A 13420-nucleotide genomic window follows, 5' to 3' on the forward strand; every position below is an offset into this window, starting at 1 on the left:
TTCACTGCTGAATAATATTCCATTGTATGGATATACTACGCTACTAATTTATCAGCTGATGAACATTTGGATTGTTCTCCTTTTTGGCTATTATAATAATGTGGCAAACACTTATGATACATTTTGAGTAGACCTGTATTTTCCATTCTCTTAGGTATATACTCATGAGTGGGATTGCTGGGTAATGTGGTAACTCTACATTTAACATTTTGAGTAAACTCTTAACTGTTTTCTAAGGTGGCTATAGGATTTTATAATTTCTGTACCAATTAACAAGCATTCCAATATCTTTAGATCTTTACCAACCTTGTTATTGTCTGTTTTAAAATTTTTTGTCATCTAGTGGATGTGAAGTGGTATCACTACAATTCTGATTTACATTTCTCTGTAGAGATAATGATATTGAATTTCTGTCATGTGCTTATTGGTCATTTTATATGGAGAAATATATATTCAAACTCCTTGCCCATTTAAAAATTGTGTTGTATTTTTATTGATGAGTTTTTTAAAAAGATTTTTAAAATATTTGTGATACAAGTCACTTATGAGATATAGGATTTGTAAATATTTTCTCCTATTTTGTGTTACCTTTTCATTTTCCCAATGGTGTCCTTGGAATAACAGTAGCTTTAACTTTGAAGTTCCATGTACCTATTTTCTCTTTTGTTATTTGTGTTTTGGGTGCCATATCTAAGGAACTATAACCTAAGCCAAGGTCATGAAGATTTACTCTGATGTGTTCTCAGAGTTTTTTACTTTTAGATTTTACATTTAGGTTTATGATCCATTTGGAGTTCATTTTTTTTTTTAATATGGTACAGAAGGGCAAAGGGGATTTCCAGCTGTTCTTGTGCTGGTTTTTGAAAATTTGAAAGAACTATGTTGGCACCCTTATTGAAAATCAATTGACAATAAATTGATGGGTCCATTTCTTTTTTTTTTTCCCATTCCCCTCATAACCTCTTATATGTAATTTTGTATAACAATGAGGGTCTCCTTCCATTTCCATGCAATTTCCCTTTTCTCTACCTTTCCCTCCCACCTCATGTCTCTGTTTAATGTTGATCTTTTCCTCCTGCTCTGACTCCCTGCTCTGTTCTTAGTTGCTCTCATTATATCAAAGAAGACATTTAGCATTTGTTTTTTAGGGATTGGCTAGCTTCACTTCGCATAATCTGCTCTAGAACCATCCATTTCCCTGCAAATTCCATGATTTTGTCATTTTTTAGTGCTGCGTAATACTCCATTGTGTATAAATGCCATATTTTTTTTATCCATTCATCTATTGAAGGGCATCTGGGTTGGTTCCACAGTCTAGCTATTGTGAATTGTGCTGCTATGAACATCGATGTGGCAGTATCCCTGTAGTATGCTCTTTTAAGGTCTTCAGGGAATAGTCCGAGAAGGGCAATAGCTGGGTCAAATGGTGGTTCCATTCCCAGCTTTCCCAGGAATCTCCATACTGCTTTCCAAATTGGCCGCACCAATTTGCAGTCCCACCAGCAATGTACAAGAGTACCCTTTTCCCCACATCCTCGCCAGCACTTGTTGTTGTTTGACTTCATAATGGCTGCCAATCTTACTGGAGTGAGATGGTATCTTAGGGTGGTTTTGATTTGCATTTCTCTGACTGCTAGAGATGGTGAGCATTTTTTCATGTACTTGTTGATTGATTGTATGTTCTCCTCTGAGAAGTGTCTGTTCAGGTCCTTGGCCCATTTGTTGATTGGGTTATTTGTTATCTTATTGTTTAATTTTTTGAGTTCTTTGTATACTCTGGATATTAGGGCTCTATCTGAAGTGTGAGGAGTAAAAATTTGTTCCCATGATGTAGGCTCCCTATTTACCTCTCTTATTGTTTCTCTTGCTGAGAAAAAACTTTTTAGTTTAAGTAAGTCCCATTTGTTGATTCTTGTTATTAACTCTTGTGCTATGGGTGTCCTATTAAGGAATTTGGAGCCCAACCCCACAATATGTAGATCGGAGCCAACTTTTTCTTCTATCAGATGCAGAGTCTCTGATTTGATATCAAGCTCCTTGATCCATTTTGAGTTTACTTTTGTGCATGGCGAGAGGAGGGGATTCAGTTTCATTTTGTTGCATATGGATTTCCAGTTTTCCCAGCACCATTTGTTGAAGATGCTATCCTTCCTCCATTGCATGCTTTTAGCCCCTTTATCAAATATAAGATAGTTGTAACTTTGTGGATTAGTCTCTGTGTCCTCTATTCTGTACCATTGGTCCACCCGCCTGTTTTGGTACCAGGACCATGCTGTTTTTGTTACTATTGCTCTGTAATATAGTTTGAAATCTGGTATCGCTATACCGCCTGATTCACACTTCCTGCTTAGAATTCCTTTTGCTATTCTGGGTCTTTTATTTTTCCATATGAATTTCATGATTGCTTTATCTATTTCTACAAGAAATGCCGATGGGATTTTGATTGGCATTGCATTAAACCTATAGAGAACTTTTGGTAATATCGCCATTTTGATGATGTTAGATCTGCCTATCCATGAACAGGGTATATTTTTCCATCTTCTAAGATCTTCTTCTATTTCTCTCTTCAGGGTTCTGTAGTTTTCATTGTATAAATCTTTCACCTCTTTTGTTAGGTTGATTCCCAAGTATTTTATTTTTTTTGAGGATATTGTGAATGGGGTGTTTTTCCTCATTTCCGTTTCAGAAGTTTTGTCGCTGATATACAGAAATGCCTTTGATTTATGCGTGTTGATTTTATATCCTGCCACTTTGCTGAATTCATTTATTAGTTCTAGTAGTTTTTTTGTAGACCCTTTTGGGTCTTCTAGGTATAGAATCATGTTGTCTGCAAATAGTGATGATTTAAGTTCTTCTTTTCCTATTTTTATGCCTTTAATTTCTTTCATCTGTCTAATTGCTCTGGCCAGTGTTTCGAGAACTATATTGAATAGAAGTGGTGATAGAGGGCATCGCTGTCTTGTTCCAGATTTTAGAGGGAATGCCTTCAATTTTTCTCCATTCAGAATGATGCTGGCTTGAGGCTTAGCATAAATAGCTTTTACAATGTTGAGGTAAGTTCCTGTTATCCCTAGTTTTTCTAATGTTTTGAACATACAGGGATGCTGTACTTTGTCGAATGTGTCTATCGAGATGATCATATGGTTCTTATCTTTAAGTCTATTGATGTGGTGAATAACATTTATTGATTTCCGTATATTGAACCATCCTTGCATCCCAGAGATGAATCCTACTTGATCATGGTGCACGATTTTTTTGATGTGTTTTTGTATCCGATTCGCCAGAATTTTATTGAGGATTTTTGCATCTAGGTTCATTAGAGATATTGGTCTGTAGTTTTCTTTCTTTGAGGTGTCTTTGTCTGGTTTCGGAATCAGGGTGATGTTGGCCTCATAGAATGAATTTGGAAAAGCTCCCTCTTTTTCTATTTCCTGAAATAACTTGAAAAGTATTGGTATTAATTCTTCTTTAAAGGTTTTGTAAAACTCTGCTGTATACCCATCCGGTCCTGGGCTTTTCTTGGTTGGTAGTCTTTTGATTGCTTCTTCTATTTCATCCATTGATATTGGTCTGTTCAAATTGTGCGTATCCTCCTGACTCAGTCTGGGCAAATCATATGACTTAAGAAATTTATCGATGTCTTCACTATCTTCTATTTTATTGGAATATAGGTTTTCAAAATAATTCCTAATTATCTTCTGTATTTCTGTAGTATCTGTTGTGATGTTGCCTTTTTTATCCCATATGTTAGTAATTTGAGTTCTCTCTCTTCTTCTCTTCGTTAGCATGGCTAAGGGTCTGTCAATCTTATTTAATTTTTCAAAGAACTAACTTTTAGTTTTGTCAATTTTTTCAATAGTTTCTTTTGTTTCCGTTTCATTGATTTCCGCTCTGATTTTAATTATTTCTTGCCTTCTGCTACATTTGCTGTTGTTTTGCTCTTCCTTTTCTAGGGCTTTGAGATGAAGTGTGAGCTCATTTATTTGTTGGTTTTTTCTTTTTTTGAGGAATGACCTCCAGGCGATGAATTTCCCTCTTAAAACTGCTTTCATTGTGTCCCATAGATTCCGATATGTTGTGTATCTAAGAATTTTTTGATTTCCTCCTTCATGTCTTCTGTAACCCATTGATCATTCAGTAACATATTGTTCATTTTCCATGTGATGTAGGATTTTTCTTTCCTTCTTTTATCATTGATTTCCAGTTTCATTCCATTATGATCAGATAAACTGCATGGTATTATCTCCACCCCTTTATATTTACTGAGGGTTGCCCTATGGCATAATATATGGTCTATTTTTGAGAAGGATCCATGTGCTGCTGAGAAAAAGGTATATCCACTTGATGATGGTTGATATATTCTATATATGTCAGTTAAGTCTAGGTTATTGATTGTGATATTGAGTTCTATAGTTTCTTTATTCAACTTTTGTTTGGAGGATCTGTCCAGTGGTGAGAGAGGTGTGTTGAAGTCACCCATAATTATTGTGTTGTGGTCTATTTGATTCTGGAACTTGAGGAGAATTTGTTTTATGAATGTCGCAGCACCATTATTTGGTGCATAAATATTGATAATTGTTATGTCTTGTTGGTGAATGGTTCCTTTTAACAGTATATAATGTCCCTCCTTATCCCTTTTGATTAACTTAGCCTTGAAGTCGATTTTATTCAATATGAGGATGGCCACCCCTGCTTGCTTACGAGGACCGTGTACATGGTATATTTTTTCCCAACCTTTCACCTTCAGCCTGTGTATGTCTTTTCCAATCAGATGTGTCTCCTGGAGGCAGCATATTGTTGGATTTGTTTTTTTAATCCATGTTACCAGCCTATGTCGCTTTATTGGAGAGTTTAGGCCATTAACGTTTAGAGTTACTATTGATAGATGGTTTGTACTTCCAGCCATGTTTGATTATTTATCTTTTTTTTTTTTTTTAATTTAGTTTGTTTCTCCATGATTAGCTTTCCCCCCGCCCTCTGTCTTTACTGAGGCACTTCCCACTGATGGTTTTGGTTATTGTTTTTCATTTCTTCCTCATGTAGTGTTTTGCTCAAAATGCTTTGCAATGCTGGTTTTCTGGCTGCAAATTCTTTTAGCTTTTGTTTAACATGAAAGATTTTTATTTCGTTGTCATACCTGAAGCTTAATTTTGCTGGATACAAAATTCTTGGTTGGCATCCATTGTCTTTCAGTGTTTGAAATACGTTGTTCCAGGATCTTCTCGCTTTCAGCGTCCGTGATGAAAAATCCGTTGTTAACCTTATTGGTTTACCCCTGAATGTAATCTGCCTCCTTTCTCTTGTAGCTTTTAATATTTTCTCTTTGTTCTGTATATTGGATATCTTCATAACAATGTGTCTTGGCATTGGTCTACTGTGATTTTGTATGCTCGGTGTCCTGTATGCATCTACAATTTGTATATACGTTTCCTTTTTTATTTTTGGAAAGTTTTCTATAATTATCTCATTCAGCAGGTTGCTCATTCCCTTGGTTTGAACCTCTATACCTTCCTCTATCCCGATGACTCTTAAGTTTGGTTTTTTTATGTTATCCCACATCTCTTGGATGTTTTTCTCGTGATTTTTTACCAGCCTTTCTGAGTTGGCTAGACTCTTTTCAAGATGATATATTTTGTCTTCATTATCTGACGTTCTGGCTTCTACTTGCTCCACTCTGTTAGTGATACTCTCATTTGAGTTTTTAATTTGGTTTATAGTTTCCTTCATTTCTAGAATTATTGTTTGTTTTTTTTATAATCTCTATCTCCTGATAAAGATGCTTAACTTCTTCTTTTATCTGTTTATGTAATTCATTTTTAATGTGTTCTTTCACTGTTTGAATTTGCTGTCTCATATCCTCTTTAAGGTTCCATTCCATCTGTCTAAGGTAATCCTTGAGTTCTTTATTTGACCATTTTTCTGATGCCTCTAGGTCCTCCTGAATATTTAGGCTGTCCTGCATTATTTGTACTCCTTTTCTTCCTTGCTTTTTCATGTTGCTCATGTTACTTCTTGTTCTGTTTGACTGCTGAGTTACTGTTTACTCCTATAAATTTATTTGCTGCTTGGGAGGAAAGGTATTAGAAGGGAAGGGAAGAAGTCACTAAAGAGAATGAGAGTAAGCAGGTAGAATTCAAGGAAGGGGGAATAAGGAAATTGAAAAGAAATGAAAAGACAAAAGAAAAAAAATAGAAAATAGAAAAAAAATTTTTTTAAATTAAAGTTAAAATTTAAAAAATAATTAAAAAATTAAAAAACAACAAAAAAATGAAAATGAAAAAAAAAACCCCAAATTAAAAAAAAATTAATAAATGCAGTCTTAGAGTTTGATTAACTTCTCTTCCAGTAGGTGGAGCTGTTCCCACTGGGCCAAGCTTCTCCTCTCAATACGAGGGAACCAATCACTGTGCAGCAGCTCCTCCTCCCAGACTGGGCGGGTCTCCAATCCTGAGTGCCTAGGGCCTTCTCTTGTGTCTAGTCACTTCCCCACTTTCCCTCAAGCCAGGCCCCGCTCACCGGTGATGCTCACCACAATACTGGCTACACGCCAGGTCTGCTGCTCCTGGGAGCCCTATTTTCATGAGCGACTGGGCACACTCTCCCTGTTTGCCATTCCCTCAGACCCTAAGTTTGTAGAGCTTGGGGCTGAGAACAGAACCCTCAGCGAATTTTGCTTGCCCTCCGGTAGCCACGCCCCCGGTAGCTGGTGCAAGAGACCTCAGTTGTCAGCACTGGTGGGAGCGGTAGCCGGGAGTTCTGCGCCGCGGGTCCCGCGCCACTCCTGATTCCCTCGGTCTGGCTATCACGCTCACGGGAGAGCTGGGAGGGGCCCTTAAGGTTTCCCCGCTGTGTGGAGAGGGAAGGCTAGGGGGTTACACACCTGTCGCTGACGGTTTCAATGGAGTTATCTCCTCCGCCGCATTCTGGTGACGTCAGTTCTCTGCCATGGTGGCATCCCATGCAAATGGGGACAGTTCGTTCCCTTTGCCAGGTGACCAATGCAACGGGTGGGTCCTGACTGGCTCTCCCAAGCCCCGTTTCAATCCTGTGGCCACTGCCTATGAAGGCTTGGTTGGCATTAACCTCTGTAGATTCAGAAGGGCCGACCAGTTGTTTCAGCGGGATCGTTTAGTGCTGAGTCACAGCAGTTTGTCTGCGAGAAGCAGGCGAACGGGAGCTTGAATTCAGCCGATCCGGGCTCGGTGTGTGTTCTGAGAGGCCCAGACTGTTCGCCCCAGATCCATGTCAGCTCAGCATTGCCTAGTGATCCTGAGCAAACAGCATTTAGATGGTTTACGACTCCCTATGCCCACGCAGCTGAAGAGGTCAGAGCCTTGATCTCTCTGCACCCGCCGCCATGTTGGATCTCCATGGGTCCATTTCTTGACTCTAAATTCTAGTCCAAAAATTTATATGTCTCTCTTTATGTCCGAACCACAATGTCTTGAGAACTGCAGCCTTGTAGTAAGTTCTGAAATCAGGAAATATGAGTTCTCCACTTGTTTCCCCTCTTCAAGACTGTTTGGCTATTCTGGGTCTCCTGTATTTCTACTTGAATTTTAGGATCAATTTGTCAATTTGTGCCCACCCCGCTGCAAAAAAAGCACCTGTGATAATGACAGAATCTATAAATCAATCTGGGGAGAATTGTTGTCAGCTATGTGATTTACAAGTATATTCTCCTAGGCTGTGACCTGTATTTTTAATTCTCTTACAAGTGTCTTTTTGGAGATCAGAAGTCTTTAATTCTGAAAAAGTCCACTCCATGAATTTTTAAATTTTTTTTATGGATTATACCTTTGGAAAGGTGCCTTCTAAAGCTCTCTCTATGTAAGTTTTGCATATTTGTTAGTTCTCCTCCTTCCCTCCTTGGCTACTATTATAAATGGTAGTTTTTCTTCTGTTATATATTCTATTGGATTATTTTAAACAATAGAGTAGAATGCTGGCTTTATCTTTGAGATATAATTTTTTAAAGCTAAGAATGTATTATTATCCAATTCCCAGGTTTTTTTAGTACATTCTTTAGCTCAGTAGTGTGATGATGCTTTTCTGCCAAACTATTTTCCAAAGTAGGTAAACCATTTTACATTTTCATTAGCAGTACATGAAAATTCCATTTGCTTCACAACCTTTCCACTATTTGCCATTTAAATAAACCCATAGGGATAGTATATTAATCACTTTTATTTTCATTTCCCTAATAAAATAATGGAATTGAGCATTTCTATTCATGTGCTTATTTGCCCTCTATATATTTTCTTTTGTGTTTGTCCTAATCTTTTAATCCCATTTATTTCTTCTTCTGAACTATGTGCTTTGGTAAGATAATACTGAATAGAAGTGGCAAAATTAGACAGCCTTGTCTTGATCTTAAGGTAAAAACATTTAATCCTTATCATTAAGTCTGATGTCATTTGTAGATTGTTCATAAATGCCCTTTAACTTAGGAAATTCCCTTCTGTTTCTAGTTTGTTGAGAATTTTTATTAGTAACTGACATTGGATTTTTGTCTAAAGCTTTTAATGCATCTATTGAAATGACTATACATTTTCTTCTTCCTTAGTGTGTTCATATGACAAATTACATTGATTTTTGAAAATTAAACCAACCTTGTATTCCTAGGATCCCACTTGGTCATGATGAGTTATTATTTTTATATACTGTTATATTCTTTTTCCTAAAATTTTGTTTAGGATTTTTGCTTGTATTCATGGGATATTGCTGTATAGTTTTCTTTCCATGCTATTTTATGGTTTGGGCAGCAGAAATGTTCATCTCATAGAGTTGAAGGTATCCCCTTGCCGTAAATCTTCTGAGACAGTCTGTGTAGACTTTGTAATATTTTTCCTTAAATATTTGAAACAAGTCACCAGAGAAGTCACTGAGGCCTGGAATCTTCTTTGTGAGAAAGCCTTTAACCACAAATTCAATTTCTATAGCAGAAATTCAGGTTTTCTATGATCTTGACTGAGGTTTGGTAATTTGTGTCATTCATGGAAATTATCCATTTCACTTTAGTTATTAATTTAAAGGCATAATTTGTTTTGAATACCTTTAACTTCACAGCAATATAACTTCTCTAATTTCAGATAATAATTATTTGCATCATCTTTCCTTTACTCTTGGTAACTCTGGCTAGAGGTTTATCAGTGTTATTAATCTTTGCAAAGCACCAGCTTTGGTTTTGATGATTTTATTATTTAAAAAATGTTCTGTATTTTCTTGATTTATACTCTAATATTTAATGTTTCCTGTCCTTTGCTTACTTCAGAGTTAACTTGCTCTTTTTTATTTTTTAAATAAAAGAACTCGGTGCTATAAAATTTCCCAAGTACTACTTTAGTAGCATTCCACAAATTCTGAAATGTTCTGTTTTCATTTTCATTCATTTAAAATACTTTCTAATGTACCTTTTGTCTTCTCAGCACTCATAAGGTATTCAGAAATGTGTTATTTAGGGTCCAAATGTTTGGAGATTTTCCACGTAATTTTCTGCTTTGGCTTTAAAAAAAATTAATCCAACTATAATCATAGAACATACTTTGTACTGCTTAAATCCTTTAACATTTCTCAAGCTTTATTTTATGGCTCATAATATGGCCTAATTTGATAAAGGATCTGCATGCACTTGACAATTAAGTGTGCTATATTAATGTTGGAGTGTATGTGAGTCAACTGGGTCAAATTAATGAATAGTAATGTTCAAAATTACTATATGCTCACTTTTTTGTCAACTTGTTCTTTTATTATAGAAAGAGTATTAAAAGTCTAAGTATAGATATGTTTTGGATTTATCCATTTCTCCTTATATTCCATCAATTTTTGCTTCGTGTAAGTAGTGTAAGACCCCTTTATCACTATGAAATTACCTTCTTTGTCTTGGTAATATTTTCTCTGAAATATACTTTGAGATTAATATACTCATTTCAGCTATATTATGGTCATACATTATGGCTAATATTAGCATGATATATCATCTTTCATCCTTTTACTTTTAACCTGTTGTCTTTATATTAGAAGTATAATTTTTCTTGAAGGCAGTATACAAATAAATTGTCAATGTGCCAATCTTAGCCTTTTAATGGAAAGTTTAGACCTTTTATATTTCATTTGATTCCTGATAAGTCTGGGCTCAAATATACTATATTGCTATTTGTTTTAAATTATTTTATTATTTTTTCTAGGGTTTATAGTAAATATCTTTATATAGGTTATCTTTAAGTAATATTATACTTATTTTATATATTAGAACCTTATGGTATATCTACACTTAGATTTCTCCTTTCCTGCCCTTATACTATTGCTACATACATTTTACACATATATGTAATCCCCAAAATAAATAGTTATAATTGTTTACACACCAAATACATTTTATAGACATTTAAATATTAAGAAAAAATATTTACTTTTTTTTTTTTGGTACCGGGGATTGAATTCAGGGGCACTCATCTGCTAAGCCACATCCCCAGCCCTATTTTGTATTTTATTTAGAGACAGGGTCTCTCTGAGTTGCTTAATGCTTTATTTTTGCTGAGGCTAGCTTTGAACTCGTGATCCTCATGCCCCAGCCTCCTGAGCTGTTGAGATTACAGGCATGTACTAACCACACCTGGCTATTTATTATTGTTATTATAATTTCCAGTGACCTTCATTCCTTTGCATAGATCTGTTATTCCATCTGGTACGACTTTCCTTTTGGATTTTTCCTTTAACATTTCTGGTAATGTGAGTCTGCTAGTGATTAATTTTTTTCAGCTTTTGTTTATCTGAAAATATCTTCTTCTTTTTCTTTTTCTTTTTTTTTTTTTTGCTGGGCATAGTATTCTAGGTTGATGGTGCTTCCTCCAGTATTTTGAGAATGCTACTCAACTTTGTTCTTGCTTGCATTATTTCTAACAAGAAATTCAATGTCATCCTTATATTAGTTATATGGAAAATGTCTTTTTTCTCTGGATGCTTTTAGGTCTTCCATATCAATGACTTTGTATAATGTAATTATGACATGCTTTCGTGTAGTTTTTTTTTTTCTTGTTTCTTATTTTTGGGATTCATTGAGCTTCTTGAATTTGTACAATTACAATTTTCCTCATTTTTTGAAAAATACTTTCTTCTTTAGAAACTCCAATTACATGTCTATTTGGCCTCTTGAAGTTATCCCACCATTCACTGGTCTTTCTTTTTGTTTCTCCATTTTATTTTTGCATTTCAGTTTGGATTATTTCAAATTTACTAATCTTTCTTCTGCCATTAATATTACCCAGTATATTTTTTCCTTCACATAGAGCAGTATAATTTAAGTCTTTTTTTATATCTTCTATTTTTCTGCTTAAATTATGTATGTCAATAAATTAGAATAATTAGTGTGTTTTCTATTCTATGATCGGTGTAGGTCCTGAGTTAGTTCCAATCAATTGATTATTCTCTTTAATATTGATTGCACTTTCCTGCCTCTTTGCATGCCTTGTAATCTATGAATGGATGCCAGGTATTGTAATGGATATTTTTGCATTTCTTTAAATTTGCTTGTGCTTTGTTCCCAGATGCTGCTACATGAGAATAACTTAATCCTTTTGAGTGTTAATTTTATAATTTATTAGGCAAGTCTGCAACAGTGCTCAGGCTATGGCTCACTGTCAACACAATTGCTACTAAGCAAGATTTCCTGGGCATTCTAACTCAATACCCAATGAATTAAGAAATTTTTTTCCAGTAGAGTAGATGGAATCAGAAATGATTCCAGGGCTGGGGCTGTAGCTCATTGGTAAAGCGTCTGCCTCGCACTTGTAAGGCACTGGACAACACCACATATAAATAAATAAAGATATTGTGTCCAACTACAACTAAAAAAAAATATTAAAAAAAGAGAAATGATTCCAAGTCCTGTTAGGCTCTATTCCTTCTAATTCTGTCAGATAGGTTTTCCTTTGACTTTAAGTAGTTTCCTCACATATATGTACTGGACAGTAGAACTTTCCTGAGTAGTTGAAAAGGACTCTCTGTAGATTTTTGTAGTTTTCTTCCTGTGAAGTTCTCTCTTCTTGGGTACTTTGATCTGCAAATTCTAGACAATTTGCTGTTCCTTCACTCCCAGTTCCATCTCCTCAAATTAAGAAATCTGCTGTATCAACTTGGGCTCCTCTTCTTGAGCCATGATCTGGAAACTCTCTTAACACAGTAAGCTGGGATATCACACAGGGCTCAATTCATGTGTTGTCCATCTCTCAGAGATCACTGTTTATTGCCCTTTCTTCAGTGACTTGAAAACTATTGTTTACAATATGACTTTAAGAAAATGTTTCAGGTAAAAATAAGAATTCAGCCCCTATTATTTTAAATAAGCAGGTCCTAAATTTATATTTTCACTTAGAAAATAAAACTCAAATTTAAAAGTGAAATGTTGACAGAGGAAAATAACCATTGAGTGCTAAAGAAAGACAGACGTAAATAACTTCCTGATGTTAAGATCTGTTTAGCATAAGTACACCTTTTCATCTATCAACTTTATCCATACTGACACACTCAACATCACATGTGCGCTTTCTCCAGCATTTAATTCTATGGCGGAAGCTCTGGATGACCTCTTATCAGTTCCCGAATGTTTCCCAGTGGGACTCGGTGTCAACATTCTTAAAGGAAGATAAGATTGTGACAAAGTTATTGAGTACAGAGAAAGGAATACTGGTCCTCTTTCAAGAACTGTCTAAGGGCTGTAAGTCTCCTTCTTATCTGTCTGAATTGAAAGCTACAGTAAAAAATAACAAATTTTTTCAGTAACACAGAATGTCCTCAAGGAGGTGAAGAAGAAGGAAAGGGTGTTACTTGGGATGAAGTTGGGGAAAATGTCTACTGCTAAAACTCATAGTGACCAAATTTTACTTCTTGAGTTGTGGTCCTCCCATACTAGTTTACTCTGGGGACCTCAGGTGAACAGTCAAAGGGCTTCTGCCTCGAGTTTTGTTTATTTAGGAACCAGAAAAGAAAAACAAAAGCAAACTACCTGCCTCCCACCTACTAATGATGTTGAGAATTAATTACCTGCTTGAAGCAATGGACAGGCGCTGGGACTGAACATGTTTCTTTTAGGTATTTGTCCCAGGTAAAATGACCTGTAAAGGAAATAGAAATCTCTATCACAGTCAACTTCCTAAAAAATGCTTTTGGGATATAATCTATGCTAAACATTAAGCCACTTGCAGACTTCATTTGAGCATAAAGAATTTTTTTTTTTCCTGTTTGGGCTACAAGGAGTATTAGGGAGAAGGATTTAGTTGACATGAATGGATCATTTATTAGATTAATGTTTTAATAAAATCATGGTTTCAAGATGACCCAAAGTGTTCTCCATGTTAGTCTCTAAAGTAATCCAAAATTCCAAAGCAAGATATACAACTATCTTAAAGAAGTGCCCAGGAAG

The 13420-nt window shown here is 35.5% G+C and overlaps 1 protein-coding gene across 18 annotated transcripts in view; it reads right to left on the reverse strand.

The window, feature by feature from the left end:
* The window catches only part of LOC114094371 (polycomb protein SCMH1), a 209802-nt gene that overhangs the window by 122309 nt on the left and 74073 nt on the right, over nt 1–13420 (reverse strand). For 16 of the 18 annotated variants that reach the window (XM_071617736.1, XM_071617739.1, XM_071617737.1 and 13 more), the window contains one exon: nt 13042–13112. The exons of the other annotated variants lie outside the window; for them this stretch is intronic. In XM_071617736.1, the coding sequence (XP_071473837.1) occupies nt 13042–13112 (71 nt within the window). The remainder of the gene's footprint in view (nt 1–13041; nt 13113–13420) is intronic. 18 annotated transcript variants of the gene reach the window in all.

The sequence above is a fragment of the Marmota flaviventris genome, chromosome 10, assembly GCF_047511675.1.
Source record: "Marmota flaviventris isolate mMarFla1 chromosome 10, mMarFla1.hap1, whole genome shotgun sequence".
In the NCBI taxonomy this organism is placed as follows: Eukaryota; Metazoa; Chordata; class Mammalia; order Rodentia; family Sciuridae; genus Marmota; species Marmota flaviventris.